Source organism: Arabidopsis lyrata, assembly GCF_000004255.2.
Source record: "Arabidopsis lyrata subsp. lyrata unplaced genomic scaffold ARALYscaffold_1, whole genome shotgun sequence".
NCBI classification, from domain to species: domain Eukaryota; kingdom Viridiplantae; phylum Streptophyta; class Magnoliopsida; order Brassicales; family Brassicaceae; genus Arabidopsis; species Arabidopsis lyrata.
The window spans coordinates 12,200,880-12,219,424 of record NW_003302555.1 but is presented as its reverse complement, the minus strand read 5'-3'; the positions used below and the strand labels follow the sequence as shown (position 1 = coordinate 12,219,424).

The 18,545-nt window shown below is 37.4% G+C and overlaps 3 protein-coding genes and 1 pseudogene across 3 annotated transcripts; 3 read left to right on the top strand and 1 right to left on the bottom strand.

Moving 5' to 3' along the window:
- Positions 1 to 821: 821 nt before the first annotated feature.
- LOC9329552 (DNA excision repair protein ERCC-8) lies at positions 822 to 4,386 on the top strand. The gene is made up of 9 exons (XM_002893445.2): positions 822 to 1,148; positions 1,372 to 1,632; positions 1,741 to 1,900; positions 2,076 to 2,257; positions 2,583 to 2,820; positions 3,516 to 3,670; positions 3,758 to 3,847; positions 3,956 to 4,027; positions 4,127 to 4,386. Exons 1-9 carry the CDS (start codon positions 999 to 1,001, stop codon positions 4,169 to 4,171), a joined length of 1,353 nt encoding a protein of 450 aa, XP_002893491.1. The 5' UTR covers positions 822 to 998; the 3' UTR covers positions 4,172 to 4,386.
- A 123-nt stretch (positions 4,387 to 4,509) lies between these two features.
- On the top strand, positions 4,510 to 6,766 carry LOC110225321 (annotated as a pseudogene).
- Positions 6,767 to 8,058: 1,292 nt separating this feature from the next.
- LOC9326812 (calcium-transporting ATPase 1, chloroplastic) lies at positions 8,059 to 12,654 on the top strand. Its single transcript, XM_021014975.1, has 7 exons — positions 8,059 to 8,369; positions 8,961 to 9,015; positions 9,092 to 11,043; positions 11,239 to 11,397; positions 11,530 to 11,701; positions 11,806 to 12,104; positions 12,187 to 12,654. Exons 1-7 carry the CDS (start codon positions 8,193 to 8,195, stop codon positions 12,433 to 12,435), a joined length of 3,063 nt encoding a protein of 1,020 aa, XP_020870634.1. The 5' UTR covers positions 8,059 to 8,192; the 3' UTR covers positions 12,436 to 12,654.
- Positions 12,655 to 14,373: 1,719 nt separating this feature from the next.
- Positions 14,374 to 17,159, bottom strand: LOC9329551 (interferon-related developmental regulator 1). The gene is made up of 12 exons (XM_021014976.1): positions 16,782 to 17,159; positions 16,499 to 16,667; positions 16,339 to 16,419; positions 16,135 to 16,217; positions 15,931 to 16,046; positions 15,716 to 15,826; positions 15,489 to 15,598; positions 15,092 to 15,404; positions 14,874 to 15,002; positions 14,698 to 14,775; positions 14,517 to 14,594; positions 14,374 to 14,426 (listed from the first exon to the last, which is right to left on the bottom strand). The coding sequence occupies exons 1-12, from the start codon at positions 16,789 to 16,791 to the stop codon at positions 14,376 to 14,378; spliced, it is 1,329 nt and encodes a 442-aa protein (XP_020870635.1). The 5' UTR covers positions 16,792 to 17,159; the 3' UTR covers positions 14,374 to 14,375.
- Positions 17,160 to 18,545: the final 1,386 nt, after the last annotated feature.

Below are 18,545 nucleotides of genomic sequence, written 5' to 3'. Positions count from 1 at the left end.
TCATTTACCTAAATATGATTCAACTAATAGTAAAAAAATTGCAGAATATAAATCGTCAAAATAATAAAAAAAAAAAAACCTAATTAATTTTGCATTGAACATTAAAAATATTATTTAATTTAAAATAAACTTTTCTTCTAAAACATCAAATAAAAAAGCAGAAAGAATATAAATTTTTGGCTTCGTCTCAACGAGACTTAACAAACAATTTCACATTGCTAAAGAATATAAATTCTAGCATGAAACATAAAACACATACATTAGTCGTTGCTAATTAAATTCATGATTTGTTAAGAGTTTTTTGTTCGAACTTCATCAAAATTCTTTAACACAGCAACAACAAAAACTTAATCAAACTCAAGTTTAAAATATTTTGATGTTACGACAAAAACTATTTCAAAAAACCATTAACTCTCATATGAGTTTTTAGCATCTAATGTATACTATTTCATATAGATTTTTCGGTATCATCTAAAGTTTTGAAATTGAGGTTATAGTTTTTTTTCCTAACTAAAAATAAAAAAAAATTTGAACCGCCCATAATAAAGAAGAATCTGAGAATGGTAGGGTGGAGACAGATTCTTAACTAATGATAACGATGAAACTGTGTACTATAAATCATGTAACTGCCAAATCCTCAGATTCTTTCTGAGACAATGAAGAAAATTATGAGTAAGATTTAAATAGTACTGAAGAGGATGTGAATTTATTTCGTTGTTTACCGGAAAATTAAATACTCCAAAAGAGGATATGAATTGAACCGACGGTTTATCTGTTAATACCGAAATCAAGTTCTTTGAGGTGTTTTGGTTTTGTTCTTTTCGATTGCCTTTGGTTATCGCGACCTTGGTTTTCTAACAGAGAGAGAAAAAAAACTTTGCAAGAGAAAATCAAAAAACTTTTCTTAGGGCTTTGGAGCTGGACACCGGAGATTCGAGCTCGAGTATACATACGTCTGGTAATTTTCCAGGAGAATCAGAAGACGAGATGCTAGGAGAATGTGGAAGGCTATCAAAGACAGAGAAACCGGTCGAATTCGTTCCAATTCCTTCGCCAATCGATTCAAATCCGGCCGGATTTTGTCTCTCCAACTCTCTAATCGAAAAGATTTTGTTTCTCCTCATCGTGGCTCCGTTAACTCCCTTCAGGTTCCTTATCCCTGACTTCTTCATGTGATGGTTTCTTGGGAATATTCAAAGTCTTGCTGAGAAATCACTAAAATATTTCCTACTTTAGGGTATGATTAAGATCAGGGAATGAATCTCGTTTGCTACTCATAGAGTAGTCATATTTGGGTAGCTGGTGTTTCTTCATATGTGAATTGATCAGCTGGTTGTGTTGCTTACTTTATGTATTAACCTGTGTCATCAGGTTGATTTGACGGAGGGGAGGTATCTTCTCTCTGGAGCAGCAGATGGTTCAGCTGCTGTATTTGATGTTCAGCGGGCCACTGATTACGAGGCAAGTGGTCTTATTGCCAAGCACAAGTGTATATTTACTGTCGACAAGCAACATGATAATGGACATAAATTTGCCATATCCTCTGCCATATGGTATCCCATTGACACTGGGCTGTTCGTTACAGGTTCTTATGATCATTACTTAAAAGTCTGGGATACCAATACTGCCCAGGTACTAAGTTTTAACTAAGATAGTATATCACTTCCGTTTTTTTTCGTATTTTCAAGGCGCATATCTCTTTCCCTAGTCTCTCTAATTTTGTCTTTTCATATGTTTTAGGCGGTTGTGGATTTTAAAATGCCTGGAAAGGTTTATAGAACCGCCATGTCTTCTATGGCAATGTCTCACACGTTAATTGCTGCTGGAACTGAAGATGTCCAGGTTCGCCTCTGTGATATAGCTTCTGGGGCATTCTCTCACACATTATCGGGTCACCGTGGTATGTTATTTTTCTTTCTTTGGAAAAGAAAGTATATCAGTTTTTTGTATAGAATCAATTGATGACTACTGGAACAATAAGCTACTTTACTCATTTTTTTCCACAATGCCAAAATTCCTTAGTTAAAATGCAAAAACACAGGCTAAAAACTTGTCTTGTTGTGATGATATGCCAGATGGCGTTATGTCAGTGGAATGGTCTACTTCCAGTGAATGGGTTCTGTATACTGGGGGGTGTGATGGTGCAATACGTTTCTGGGACATCAGACGTGCTGGATGTTTCCGTGTGCTAGATCAATCACAAACACAACTTGGGATCCGACCACCAATTCTTAAGCGAACAGCGGTTAGCAGTAAGGTTTGTTCCTGAAACTTGGTACTTTCTTTTACTGCTTTAAATTTCTTGAAAAGACAGGTTATGAATTACTTATTGTTTTTTTTTTTCTGTTTAAATTCCCTGAAGTCTGTAAATTTAAACTGGTATCTCTTCTTATATTGTTTAGACGCATCTGTGTAAGAGTGTAATTTAGTGTAACTGGCACGCCTTTTAAATTTAGGACCATTATTTATATTCAGTTAACCCTGCATGTCTACAAGCCTACATTTGACAGAAAGCTGGATTATCAATATCTGTTTTATTAAGAGGGGATTCCGTTTAGTAATTTTATTATCTACTTGTACAGTTTTATTCAGCTGCAAAATCTTCTTTGGGGGGCCAAAATAGGTTGAAAACACTGCAAAGTAAACACACTGGCAGCCAAAGTGTAAAGGGATCATCTAGCGCTAAAGCTTCAACGGAAAAGTCTCGACAGAAGAGAATTCACCCTGGAATGTTATCTACTCTAGATCGTGCTACGGCTCATTATGGTGTTGTTACTGGCTTAAAGGCAACTAACGATGGGATGTATCTTCTTAGTGCTGGTAAGTTCTTATTGTCATGGCTAATTTCTTTGTTATTTATTTGAACTCTGTCACAAACTGGTATAAGCAGCATCTGCTGGTTAATATTTTACATGCCTCTCTAGTGAGATTAGCATGATTAGCATAGAAAATCAGAAGTCCTTGGGATCCTAAAAGTAGTATTTTCAACTTATGAGATCAGGAGGCACATGTACGTGGGTTTTGGAAGTTACTAAGTTCTAGTTCATGACCCATGTTTCCTTAGCTGGATGGATCCATGGCTCTGATCCTCTGTTTGCCAGTTGAAGCAAGTATTGTTCCGGATGTTTTTTCTTTTTCCCCATTAGCCTATTTATTAGTTGTTATGTTTTCCTTTGTCTGAACAACTTTTGGAATGAACCTGCAAGTGTGGATTGTGCCAACTGTTTTATGCCTGAATTTGAGTTCATGATTATAGCTTGCTTTTGTGCTGCATTTGGGTTCTTAATATGTTATATGAGGCACTACTAGGGTAATAGGAACTGTAACTTCATAACAAGAGTATGATCTTCGGCTGGTAATGACCCACTACGAAGTGGAAGTGATGTCTTAGGGGTTTTAGCATCGAGTGAACTATGTCAATTTGTGGTTGCAAGAACTGATTACTACCGTACACATCAGTGGCGATACAGCAGTTAAGAGTCTAATTATTATTATATTTGCATATTATGTTTCAGGGTCGGATTCAAGAATAAGATTGTGGGATATTGAATCTGGACGCAATACCCTGGTGAACTTTGAAACTGGACGCATCCAGACAAACAAAGCGATTCAATTAGATACAAGCGATGATCCAGCTCTTGTATTTGTTCCGTGCATGAAGACTGTGAAGGTAGTCACCAACTTACTATTGCATCAGAAACTATTTTCATTCAATTACTTGCATTATTTAATGAATTGTGCTGCAACTGTATATAAGACTTTTGGCATGTGGTCGGGTAGAACAACACTGATGCTTCGTGGACACTACGAAAGCGTGAACACTTGCTGCTTTAATTCCAGTGATCAGGTATAACTCAATCCTTAGAACCTTCCGAGTCTCGCGAGTCATTTGACTTTGTAAGTTTGCTTCAAAACACACCTCTAAATCCGAGTTACTTTTTATACTTGCTCATAGGAACTATATACAAGTGGCGCTGATAGACAAATACTTGTGTGGTCACCAGGCGGATCGGTGGAAGACGAAATGGTTGAGCTAAATTCTATCACTACTTCAAATTCTCATATATTAGAGGTTACACGAGTCTTCTTGTGGATGTCCCATTGATCAAGATTTGTCTATTTGCAGGTGCAGGATGAAGTAGCCGAAGATAAAGACAACTGGAGCGACTGAGAAAACAAGTTTCGGGTTTTCAATCTGTGAATTTCCATGTGCGTTGTTCTGAGTTTAGTCTTGACAAACTCATATTACTCCTCTCTACTCGGGTTTTGATTGTTTATAAAAGTAAACTGAAATATTTGTTAGTTAATTAGAGTTTAGTTCATACTACTAAAATGAAGATTATTAAACTAGTGGAAAACAAAAAGAAGGGTGTTCATATTTGGATATTCCGAGTCAATGCGAACCGGAAAAAAAAAATGATAGACTAGAAGACCAAAACGAATCTTTAGTCGGCGAAGACCATAAATTTGTAACTAGAGACGAATATTTTAAAGTGTAAAATGATAAAAATGCATATGAACACAGTTCTTTTACGGGTTTATTTGCTAAAAAGACATAAAACCAAATTCGCAGAAATGATAGTTGCAGCATTTTCGACTTTTCGTAAATGACTAAGTTCGCAATTTCATAAATACAGCGTGGTTTTATCGCTCATGATATTCGAAATTAGTTTTAGATTCCACGGATTTTAGAAAATATCTTAATATCATGTTATTTAACTTTACAACATACTCCATCCGTTTCGTTTTAGTTGTCGTTTAAGATTTTTTCACACAAATTAAAAAAAACATTTAATTTTCTGTTTTACCCTTTATTAATATATTTTAGGAGGTTTTGCAAAAATGCCTTTTTTTCAATGCCACTTTTCAAAAATGTTTTTTCTTTAACACTTTATAAAAAATGCTCTTAAAAATATAAGATTTACCCAAATATGTATGTAACATTATTAAAACATACACAAACTACATTTCTATGTATCTAAAATCTTATAAATACTTTATAAATACCTTATAAATGCATTTTAAATACCTTTAAAATATCTTGTAAAACTTTTGAAAAACCTTAAAAATCCTTTAAAATAACTTGTAAAACCTTTAAAAACACCTTATAAAACCTTATAAATACTTGGATCGAGTCTTCAAGTAGTAGTTACAATCCATAAGTACCTTATAAACCTAATAAAACTTTATAAAAATTTCAGATTTAAAAAGGGGTATTTTTGAAAATGGACATCTAAAAGGGGCATTTTTGAAAAGGGGCACACCAAAAGGGGCATTTTTAACAATTTCCCATATTTTATAAAAAATTTCATTGGCCAAAACATTAAAACTGGAATTTTCACCAAACATTTGCATTGAAAACTTAAAACGACAACTATTATGAAACAAAATTTAAATCCTAAAACGACAACTAAACTAAAACGGAGGGAGTATTATTTTACACAATATCACAAATTTTTGGGTTTAGATAATAAAAACCACGCAATATTTACGAAAATATCAGCAAATATGAAACATAATTATGTCTTCTTCTTTTGTTGTCATACACATAATTATGTAATTGTTATATAGAGCAACTAGATTTGCTTTAAATAGATTTTAATAACTTTATAATCTTTTTTTTACTATGATTCCATAATCTTTTTTTTTTTTTTTTGTAAAATATCTATGGACAAAACAAAAAGTCACAAAACTTAGAATATAATATACTAGTAACAACTTTGTTGAACTAATAAAGGGTTGGCTGATTTTATAGCCATAAACTAGTTGCATTCTCTGTTTTCCCTCCAAACCTTTTGGCTCCTGACAATTCCACCATTAACTTAGATGATTCTCACAATTTCAACATGTACTTTCGGATTCATCCTTAAAAATACGCCTCTAATTGAACCGGTCATTAAACCGGTATTAACCACAAATCTGCGTTTACTGTACCGCGACTGTGATTTACCCGACTAAACACCCATTACCCGTTAAGAAAACGATGTCGTTTTCCACTGGTTTAACTCATCAAAACCCAAGCAAAAAACGACGTCGTTTTCATTCTTCTTCTTTTACAAAATCGATTTGGGCGTTTTAGGGTTTTACATTCCACTTCAGAGCTTCTGAAATTTTAAGAAATTGAGCACCATGAGCTACTACTCATCTGCTTCCAGTTCAGGTTTTCGTGCCTCTCCTCCTGGTGTCCCCTCCAAATGCTGGTGTGGAGAAGAGATCACCACTTTCACATCGAAAACAAAAGAAAATCCATACCGGAGATTCTACCGGTGCGCGATAGCAATGAAGGTACACATTTCGATTTTTTTAAATTTTTAATTGATCGAAAAGAGTAAATGGGTTAGAAATTCTGTTTTGTAGAGAGAAAATGAAGAGCACTTGTTCAAATGGGTTGATGAAGCTCTCTTGGACGAAATTAACATGGTAAATCAGAAGTGTAAGAGAGTTGCAGAGAATCTTAGTGCTCTGAGAGTGAACGTGATGGCTAATATGAAGCTCTAGAACAAAAACATTAAGCAGATGGAGGAAGAGCTGATTAAGAAGATTGAGGGTGAACTCTTGACCATGAAGGAGAATGTGGAGGAGCTAGGACATGTTATGGCTAAGTCAGCTTTGAAGACTGTAGGGATTGCTGCTGTAATTGTTACCTCAATTGTATGGCTTTGGGGAAGAGTGTAGGTGTTGAGGTTTTAGAGTGAATCTATGTCAGTTTGTAGTGAATCTGTTTGGTCTCTGTTTGTGTTTTGTTTTGTAATGTGAATCTATATTTGTCTTTGTTTTGTAATGTGAATCTATGTTTGTCTTTTGTTTTGTAATGTGAATCTGTTTTGTCTTTGTTTTGTAATGTGAATCTGTTTTGACAAATTGAAACATAAGAATAGGTAAGATAAGACTCCTAAAGATTACATAAGAATCAGTCAATCATCATTCAAAACAATAACATCCTAAAGAGAATCAACTTCCGAAAGAGACAACATCCAAAATAGACAAAAGAGGATGAAGATTGTTCCAAAGACAACATCCAAACAATCTAAACCAATCAACAACTAGAACTACTCCCAATGCTCCCATTGATCCCATTGACTGCTTCTCTGTGTGAGTGTGAATGTATCGGGTCCCTGAGTTGTTTCTTGATGCTCCATTGTAGGCTGAGAGGTAGATGTCCCTTGGCTCTTCTTGGTCTTCTTAGTATTCTTCTTCTCCTTTGGTGGTTGAGACGATCCAGCAGCCTAACTCATTCTCTCTGTCACTCTCACAGTCGCCCTCAACTCCGCTTTCACTGCTATCACTTCCACCGTCGGTATCGAGAGCACTGTCTGGATGATCGAAATCAGGGTCATCTGGATCGCTTTGATAAACCAACCCTTCATCCCACCAATTCTTCATTTCTCCCTACTGTAACTCGAGAAATGGAGAAATTGAATCGAAAACCTATTCGAAACCCTAATTCACACCCAGATTTAAGAATCGAGAACCCAGAAATCCCAAAATCCCCAAATCCCCTTTTCTCTTTTTTTTTCTCACGAACCCTAATTTGAGATTTAACAATGACGATTTGTAAACCCGATTTGAGATTTATCAAAATGAAAACGACGTCGTTTTCTTAACGGGTAATTGGTGTTTACTCGGGTTAATCGCAATCGCGGTACAGTAAACGCGGATTTGTGGTTAGTACCGGTTTAATGACCGGTTCAATTGGAGGCGTATTTTTAAGGATGAATCCGAAAGTACATGTTGAAATTGTGAGAATTATCTAAGTTAATGGTAGAATTGTCAGGAGCCAAAAGATTAGGGAGAAAAGCTGAGAATGCAACTAGTTTATAGTTATAAAATCAGCCAACCCACTAATAAATAAAAAAGTTTAGTAGCTTTGACTTTGTTGACCACTCCAAGTCATCTCTGAGTAAATGAGTTTTCAAAAAAAAACCATCGCCATGAGAAATTTCAGAACACGCAGAGGAAACTTCGACGAAGCTCACTTAGTGCGAGACGACGCGTCAAAGCATCGTCTTCCTCTTGACCAATAAGGTAAATAACCAAAGAAGTTACAAGCTCCATTACCAGTGAGGGCTTGTAACTGTTATATATAATATCTTCTTCTTTCCTCGATTTACGAGATCCTTGATTCTCTCTTTCTCTAATCTGATCTAATCTAATCTGAAGTAGCTGTGGAGTCGCTCGTGTAAGCTGAAGAAATGGAGAGTTATTTGAACGAAAACTTCGGCGATGTGAAGCCGAAGAACTCGTCGGATGAGGCGTTGCAGCGTTGGAGGAAGCTCTGCTGGATCGTGAAGAATCCTAAAAGGAGATTCAGATTCACCGCTAATCTCTCCAAGCGTTCCGAGGCCGAGGCGATTCGGCGTTCCAATCAGGTGCGAGTTTGGTTACTAGTTACTGAAACAATCTTTTCTATTTCTGCTTGTATAGTGTTGGAGATCTAAGTGATCTCTTGATTCAAACGCATTCCGAGTTTTTGGTTGGTTGATTCACTAAGTATCTACTTCTTTTCTTCTTTTGAACTTGGATGGGATCTAAAGAAAATGAGCTCGTTTTAGTATTTCTGTAGTTACCTATCCTCACTAGATATGACTGAGATTACATTAGGTTTTCTTTATGATTTAAGATGTTGAGTGTTCAGGTTCTTCCTGGTGTTTGCTAGTATGAACATTCAGGAGTGTCTGCCTTGGACCTCATCTGTGAGATTCTTGAGTTACCATTCAAAACTATATATGAAATAAGTAGCAAACAAACATGAGATGCTTTTTATATAATGGCCTTTGGTTCTTCAAATTCAACCCCTTTCAAGCCTTGTGTTTTTTGTACTTCACGTTTTAAAGAAGGGTTACTGTTAAATAGAGAGATAAAAGCTTACTGTTCATTTCCTTTTGAGATATAAAGGGTTACTGCTATTGTTGGCTGCTTTGTTCTAATCCCATTTTCCTTTGTCAACCTTATGAATGCAGGAAAAATTTCGAGTGGCCGTCCTAGTTTCACAAGCTGCACTTCAATTCATTAATAGTAAGAATAGACAACTCCCTTTTGTTATTCAATATGTATTTGATTTCCTTAACGAGAAGGTATTCCGTGCTTACAGGTTTAAAGTTGTCCAGTGAGTACATAGTGCCTGAAGAAGTAAGACAAGCAGGATTTGAGATTTGTCCTGATGAGTTGGGATCAATTGTAGAAGGTCACGATGTGAAAAAGTTGAAAATTCATGGTGGAACTGAGGGCCTCACTGAAAAACTCTCCACGTCGATTGCTAGTGGAATTAGTACATCTGAAGACCTGCTGAGTGTAAGAAAAGAAATTTATGGAATCAACAAATTCACAGAAAGCCCCACTCGTGGCTTTTGGTTATTTGTTTGGGAAGCCCTTCAGGATACCACCCTCATGATTCTAGCTGCATGTGCGTTTGTATCACTTATAGTTGGAATACTGATGGAAGGGTGGCCTATCGGTGCCCATGACGGACTTGGTATAGTGGCGAGTATTCTGCTTGTTGTGTTTGTCACTGCCACTAGTGATTATAAGCAATCCCTGCAATTCAAGGACCTGGATGCAGAGAAGAAAAAGATTGTGGTTCAGGTTACCAGAGACAAACTGAGGCAAAAAATCTCAATATATGATCTACTGCCTGGCGATGTTGTTCACCTTGGCATTGGAGACCAAATTCCGGCTGATGGGCTTTTTATCTCAGGTTTTTCTGTTCTTATAAATGAATCGAGCTTGACTGGAGAAAGTGAACCGGTTAGTGTCAGTGTGGAACACCCGTTTCTTCTCTCTGGTACCAAGGTTCAGGATGGATCTTGCAAAATGTTGGTGACCACAGTTGGAATGAGGACTCAATGGGGTAAACTGATGGCTACACTAAGTGAAGGCGGCGATGATGAGACACCTTTGCAAGTAAAACTTAATGGTGTGGCAACCATCATTGGTAAAATAGGTCTATTTTTTGCTGTCATTACGTTCGCTGTTTTGGTTCAAGGATTGGCTAATCAGAAGCGCTTAGATGCTTCTCACTGGATCTGGACAGGTGATGAATTGATGGCAATGCTGGAATATTTCGCTGTTGCTGTAACAATTGTTGTGGTTGCAGTCCCAGAGGGTCTGCCGTTGGCTGTGACACTAAGTCTTGCTTTTGCCATGAAAAAGATGATGAATGACAAAGCGCTAGTGCGAAATCTAGCTGCTTGTGAGACAATGGGATCTGCAACAACTATTTGTAGTGACAAGACTGGAACTCTTACAACAAATCACATGACAGTTGTAAAAGCCTGCATCTGTGAGCAAGCCAAAGAGGTTAATGTTTCTGATGCTGCTATGAAATTTGCCTCTGGTATCCCTGAGTCTGCTGTTAAACTTCTACTGCAATCTATATTTACCAACACTGGTGGTGAGATTGTTGTGGGCAAAGGAAACAAAACTGAGATACTGGGAACTCCCACAGAAACTGCTCTGTTAGAATTTGGGTTGTCACTCGGAGGGGACTTCCAAGAAGTAAGACAAGCCTCAAATGTTGTGAAAGTTGAGCCCTTTAACTCTACAAAGAAAAGAATGGGAGTTGTCATTGAGCTGCCTGAAGGACATTTCCGGGCGCATTGTAAGGGTGCTTCTGAGATAGTTTTAGATTCTTGTGATAAGTACATCAACAAAGATGGTGAAGTTGTCCCTCTTAATGAAGAATCTACCGGTCACCTAAAGAACATAATTGAGGAATTTGCTAGTGAAGCACTTCGAACTCTTTGCCTAGCTTATTTCGAAATTGGTGATGAATTCTCATTAGAGGCTCCTATTCCAAGTGGTGGATACACTTGTATAGGAATTGTGGGCATCAAAGACCCTGTACGCCCTGGTGTCAAGGAGTCTGTTGCGATTTGTAAATCTGCTGGCATCACTGTCAGAATGGTGACCGGAGATAACCTTACTACTGCGAAGGCCATAGCCAGGGAGTGTGGCATATTGACTGATGATGGCATAGCTATCGAAGGTCCTGAGTTCCGGGAGAAAAGTGATGAGGAACTGCTCAAGCTAATCCCAAAATTGCAGGTGATTGTCTACCAAACACAAGTTACTTCTATTGGATTATCCTGATTTGTGCAGTGTGTGTTGGTATTTCATAACTTATTGATTCGCAAACAGGAAACAAACCCTCAATTTCATTTGCATTAGCTTCCGGATTCTGACAAATTCCTTAGGACATACTCTTCTACAAGGAATTCAAGTATAATTTCCTTCTTGCAGGTGATGGCACGATCGTCGCCTATGGATAAGCATACTTTGGTGAGACTCCTCCGTACAATGTTTCAGGAAGTCGTTGCAGTGACGGGAGATGGAACAAATGATGCTCCAGCACTTCATGAAGCTGATATTGGACTTGCAATGGGCATTTCTGGAACTGAGGTGTGTACTCCATCTTCATTGTCCCTATTTCGTTTTCTGGTTTATGAGAAAATCTAACACTCGGATAACATTAGAGTTAAGATTCTCATGGAAGGACAACATTTACATATCCTATTTTCCAATTTTACGTAGGTGGCAAAAGAGAGTGCGGATGTGATTATCCTAGATGATAACTTCTCGACGATTGTCACAGTGGCCAAATGGGGCCGTTCTGTGTACATAAACATTCAGAAATTTGTCCAGTTCCAGCTGACAGTAAACGTTGTGGCTCTTATTGTCAACTTCTTATCAGCTTGCCTCACTGGTTAGTTCCAAACCCACATTTCTTTTTCTCTTGTTTAAAAGACTAATCTCCTCAGGGATTCCAACTAACTTCTCTATTACGTTGATCACTACTGTGGGTCTCAGGAAATGCGCCTCTGACAGCTGTCCAACTACTGTGGGTTAACATGATAATGGACACACTTGGAGCGCTCGCGCTAGCGACTGAACCACCACAGGACGATCTGATGAAGAGATCTCCAGTGGGAAGGAAAGGAAACTTCATAAGTAATGTAATGTGGAGGAACATCCTTGGTCAGTCACTGTACCAGCTTGTCATCATATGGTGTCTTCAAACAAAGGGAAAGACAATGTTTGGTCTTGATGGCCCCGACTCTGATCTAACACTCAATACCCTTATTTTCAACATTTTTGTCTTCTGCCAGGTAACTTGCTGCGTCTGAGTCTTAAAAAAGAAACAACCAACATTGACCATAACCACGTTCTCATCATAATGTTTTTTTTCAGGTATTCAATGAAATTAGCTCGAGGGAAATGGAAAAGATTGATGTGTTCAAGGGGATACTAAAGAACTATGTATTCGTAGCGGTTCTAACATGTACAGTGGTGTTCCAAGTAATCATAATCGAGCTGCTGGGTACATTTGCGGATACAACACCACTAAGTTTGGGACAATGGTTGGTTAGCATCATGCTAGGGTTCCTTGGCATGCCTGTTGCTGCTGCCTTGAAGATGATCCCTGTTGGTTCACATTAAGCTACATATTATAAGATGTGATTCGTTGTGCCACAACATTGGCTTTGGACGGTACCAACTTTTTCTCAGGCCTTTGGAAGTTTGATATCCCAAGATGGCCTTGGAAACTAGTTATTTTTTTTTCATTTTGGCCACAAGTACAAGTGATTTGGAGGAGCATTTGCTTCGTAAATATTAGGCCTGCGATTATGAGCCGAACGGTTAATTCGGGTTCGGTTCTTCGGTTTCTCGGTTTATTCGGAATTTGAAACCTATTCCGAATCGAACCGACTAATAATTCGGTTCGGTTCGGTTCAGACACGGTTTATTCGGTTTTTGCTACTCGGTTATTTCGGTTTAAAATATTTGGGTCAAAACAATTTTTTATGGGCTTATTTTCGTGGGCTTGCACAAAATAAGTCTTTTGCCAACCCAAAAAAAGAAAAAAAAAGTTGTGTCGACAGAGAAAAAGCGACTGAGAGATGAAGGAAGAGATCAGCGGCGGCGAGATCTCAAGGGTGACAGAGAGATGAAAGAAGAGACATCAGATTCCTTAAAGAGAAACGAGATACAACAGATGTTCGCCACATCATGCGAACTAACACGTTCTGTCGTTGGAATTTCTACGCGTTGAAGGAGAATAACTAACAATTTATGTGGGGCAGCGAAAGATCTCAAGGGTGATGATGAAGAAGAAGATGATGATGATGATGATGATGATGAATCGAAGAAATAAAAAACTAATCGGAGAAGAAAAAGATGATGGTGATGATGAAACGAAGAAGACCAAAAAAAATGAAGAATCGAAGAAGAATTGAAGAAGAAGAAGGGTTAGGCGGCTAGGAATATTAGGTTAGGTTTTTTTTTTTGTTTTTTTCGGTTAACCGGTCGGTTCGGGCGAACCGAACCGAAAAATCTCGGTTAACCGAAATAATATTATGTCTTTCCGATCGGTTTGACCTAATTAATAGAAACCGAACCGATTTGCCCAAATCTCGGTTCGGTTCGGTTCGGACAAATCGGTTCGGTTCAAATTCCCAGGCCTAGTAAATATTATTGTTGTTGAACTTGTTGCTTTAAATCTTTTGTTCTTCTGTTGGATAACTTTTATTGAAAAAGTCAAAAAGTGAAACGTGACAATTTTGTTTGTCAACAGTACATAGGCTAAATTACTATAAAACCGAAAACTAAAAATTCGAACCCAACTTGAAAGTAAGATCATGTGACAAAATTATTCAGAGACAATTTCGAGTCTCAGCTCAAAATACAAATGGTCAATCACTAACAGAAACAACTGTTGAATAATAGGAATACACTCAGACGGTCGAAAATTGTTATGTGAAAAGAGATTTCTAAGTGTTGGTTATAATCCCTGTTCTAAAAATCCCCGCCTAGCCCCGATTAATCCCCGCTTAATCGCTAGGCCCACCCTATCCGCCTCGATTAATGACTAATCCCCTAAAAAATCAGTAACCCGATTATTCTCCGCCTAATCCGATTACTTCCCACCTAATCCGATTATTTTCCACCTTATCTTATATATCCCGATTATTTTTTAGATTGCAAGTATAAAAAAAACCTTTTATTTTTGTTATTCAATCATTTGAATGGGGAGTTTGTGATGTTTTACAATAACTTGTGTTCAAATTTTAATAAAAATCATAAATTTGTAATAAAAATCATAAATTTTTACAATATTGGATTAATATATTTTAAAAATATTAAAATAACCCTAAAACTAATCCCCGATTAATCCCTGATTTTAATCCGATTTTCCGATTAATCGCTAGGCCCATGCCGAGCGCCCGACTAGCGCCTAGCGATTTTTCAAACAAGGGTTATAATGATGGAACCAATAATCAAAAACATGAAACAAGAAAAAGTGTAGTAGTAATGATACAACAACACTTTCCAAAAGCAGCAGATGAGTGTGCAAAGCTTCAAAATCAATTGAAAAGCGATCATTCTTCCTCCATCATTGCTGTCGCTGCGTAATGCCCAACGTTCATATTCTGCATCACAATTGGAAACAAAACGCACTTTCTTATTCTCTCTGCACAACACAATTCCCAGATAAGACGATTAATCACAATTTATAATACCTTAGCTAGCATCCTCTGCTTGGCCAGGAACTGCGTTCTTGCTTTGTTGAGAGCTGAGTTTGGTGATTTAAACAACCTCTGCAACAAAATAATCGCAAAAATCCAGTTTCGTTAGCAAACATTGTACAATGGGATAAAGATCCGAGACAGCGAATAGAGATACAAGATACCGGAAACATACCTTTTCGTCATTAGACAACTTTCCTCCACCAATCTTCTTTGGAGTGAAACTAAATACATCATGAAGGAATTCATTCTCCTGATAACCAAATTGTAAGAAACAGCACAGCGTCAGCTTTATTATGATAGAACACTTAAGAGTCGACACTTGAATAAAGTTCAAATAAGAAAACAGACCTGCATATGCTTAATAAAGCCGCCCCCAAGGAAATGCTTCAAATAATTTAACTGTATCATCTGATACCACGTTGACGTCTGTAAATAGTCCCCTCCAACTTTTGTTGAGGTTTCAGGAGCGTACCCATCCTAATCATAATTAAAACATATCATATATAAAATCCGACCAGAAAAGTCGAACTTAAACCTCAACAGGAGAAAAGGTGTAGAAGATATACCTCAAGAAATTCAACAAGATCTTTGAACAAATTCCGTTGGGTGTTGAGATCTTTCTTAGCAGAACCTTTACCACCTGCCTCCGCAGAGAGCTCTCTAACTTGTTTAGTGACTTTAGCTTTCAAGCCATGCATGTGCATCAATGCCTCCTGGGACACACTTCCTTCTTTCACTGATCCATTAGCAGACCCTTTGACTTCGGCAGCAAACTTCTCTAGAGTTCCCAACTCATATATCACTGCAAGCGCTTCACCAGCAGCTATACGTACAGATCGGTCATCTTTTTCCAACAGTGTAGAGAGATAAGTTACGGTCCTGCAACGACATTAATATTCAATGAGCTTATATGTATGTGAATAAGTAAGATTAGATTGAAGAAAAGTACGACACTCCACTTACTCTTGAAAAATTTTAGGACCTAGCGTCCACCGATCAACTGTTGTGAGCAGAAACGCCCAGGAAGAGACAACAGCACTTATTACAGCAGGTGAAGGTTTAGTTGCCACAACCTACAAAAAACGCCAACCTTCATGTGAGCCTACTTTTATACTTTAGACTAAACAATCTACTTTCTTAATAAATCAAATTGAAAAGACTCGTAATATGAGAGAAAGTAAGATGCATACATTAGACCCTAGTTTGGGGTGGATCATTTGCCAGATTATTTGCATAGATCTCTCGGTTTGCTCTGGATCATTCCCGCCAACAAAGGTTATGACTGCTAAACACTCAAGAATCTACAATGAAATGGCAGGATATCAACAACCATGAATCCAAGATGAACACTATCTAGAAACCTGTAAAGTAATGACAAACTGATCAATTATCTAATCATCCATACCGAAGTTATTCTCAAGATTTCACGACCAGATTTAAGGGCTTGAGAAAGAGGAGTGACAGATTCTTCCAAAATCTCTTGTGCTTGTTCGCCGAGTCCAACAGTCAATGCTAGCAACCCTGCAACCACCTCGAGTAACTGTAATTATGATTCAATAGAAAAATTGCTGAAGATGATGCATGAGTTGTCTATTACTCAGAGACTCACCAATAACATGAGATGCTAAAGCGGTCTCCTTAGTAGACCCTTTCTTAGTGCAGTGTAAACACTGGTGCAATAAAGTAGCAAACCTGCATCATTAAGAAGAAACACTTGACGGTTAATTGATTCTGTATGGTGTATGATTAAACTAGACAAGATTTTTAAAGTGGATGTTAAAAACTAAAGAAGGAAAGAGTATCAGATATTTACTTCTTTTCCACAAACTCATACTGCAAGTCGCTGTTAAATGCATCAACAATGGAGGCCAAAGCTTGCTCTCTAGTTGAACTCCTTCACATCCACAAAAGAATCGAAAATATCAGAATAAAGCAAAATAAAGCAAAAAAAAAAAAAAAAGAGAAAGACAGACCTTTTCTCATAGAGAGCATCAAGGGATTGATCCAACAAAGCATCTTTGTGAACCGTAACATCATCCATGCCAGGATTCAACACTCTCTCAGATGGCATGGTGGAGGAAGAGCTTACACTACTTGTATCATCATCACTATCAAACATTGTCGCGTTCTTACGCTGAGATTCTGCAAAAATTCCAGCATTTATATAAGAGATTTCATAGTAAATTAGTATCAATTAAAACCTAATTGAACCCTAAAACAAACAAATCCAGGTGAAATTGAAGAACGGAATCTTACTCCTCCCCATGATTTTGTCTTATCGGCGGCTGATTCAATAATTTGCGGAAATTGGGAAAAAAAAAACGATATTCAAAGGGAATTATAAGAGAAACTGAAAAGTAGAAGGATTACGACGATGGGAAACAACTGAAGAAGGAATCGAAGCACGAAAACTACAAAAGAAGAGCAATAAAAGTTTGGAAGAATGAGATCGGAGAGGCGATTTATCCATTAAAGAGGCGATTTTGATTTAGGGTATCGAGAGAGAAAGAGGTCAAGAGAGAAGAGTTTCAGACTTTCGTCTATGCCAAAGGAAGAAACGTGAGGAGGAAAGTGATGACCTTTATATATACAGAGAGAGGCGTACCAAGACTCTCTTCTCGCTGAAATCGGACAAGAATCTAAATCCCATTCACATATGGGAATATCCTCTTACACGTGGCTTCTCTCTCACCGTTAGATTTTAATTTGCCGACGTGATTACAATTTCGATTTCTTTCTTTTTTTTTTTGGTAAAAGTTCAAGTTTCGTTCGATTTCCTTGTTTTTTCATTGGTTTTTTTTTTTTGTCAAAGCATTTTTTCATTAGTTTCAATTTCCTTTTTTCATTAGCTTTGATTATACATGGTTAGGTTATCGATCATTACAAAAGCAGTATCGAAAATTGGTAACCTTTGTAGTTTTTTTTTATCGACTAAAATTGTTATACCAGTTTGTGTTCACTAATCTCGTTAGGGCAACAACGGACACAAAAGAAAAAGAATGGCTAGAGAGTAGAAAAGCTAAAACCGATGGGACGCCAAGTACCACACGCTCCTCAGGAAGAGCAGGGCGATGGACGAAACCTGAGAGGAGATGGATTAAATGTAACTACGATGCTGCTCATCGTGAAGGGAATGATATCTCGGGGTTAGGTTGGATCATACGTGACTCACATGGCACCTTTCTACACTGTGGATGGGGTAAATTCCAAGGTAGAGTGAGTCCGGAAGAAGCTGAGTGTTCCGCTCTCATATGGGCAATACAGGCAACATGGGCTCTGGGATATAGAACCGTCGTCTTTGAAGGAGATAATCTTAATTTGAACAACACCATCAACAAGGACAAAGTTGATTTAAGGCTGCAACACTATATCCGAGAGATTCAGCAGTGGAGCAAGTGCTTTACGGCAACAAGTTTCACTTTCAAACACCGGGAACAAAATGTTTGCGCGGACAACGGCGAACCGAGCATAGGTTTTATATAATTCTTGTCCGTTTTATTTATGGTCTTTTGTAAACAATGACAGCTACTATGATAACTAAAAAAGTTTTCAGAAGTTAAAAAACAAAAAAAAAACAATTTAGAATTTGTTTTAGTTTAATGTTCTTTTCTCTATGTATGTCAAAAAAAAAAAAAAAGTTTAAAGGTTATATTCATGTAGTTTTCTCCTAATCGATATATTGAACTTAAAACATCATGATGCACTATAATTGAGGTCAAAATCTAGATCATAAAATCATAAAACATACCGAGATATTCTGCACGATGAACCGAAACGAATGCTAGTGCTGCCGCGTTCCCTCCCGTCGAACGGATCGTGTTTCTCTTGTAGGATTTGATGATCATCTTTCTCCTCGTACGTAAGCTTTTAAAATTTTGAATGAAAAACTTCTCGTCGTAAGCTTTTGTATAATTCTCTCGTTTTTTTTCTCTGTCTAATGATTAATCGCCATCGAATTTGTTGCTTATATATTAGGAAGTCCATTATTTAAACTCCTAATCCAAATTAAATTTTCTCAAT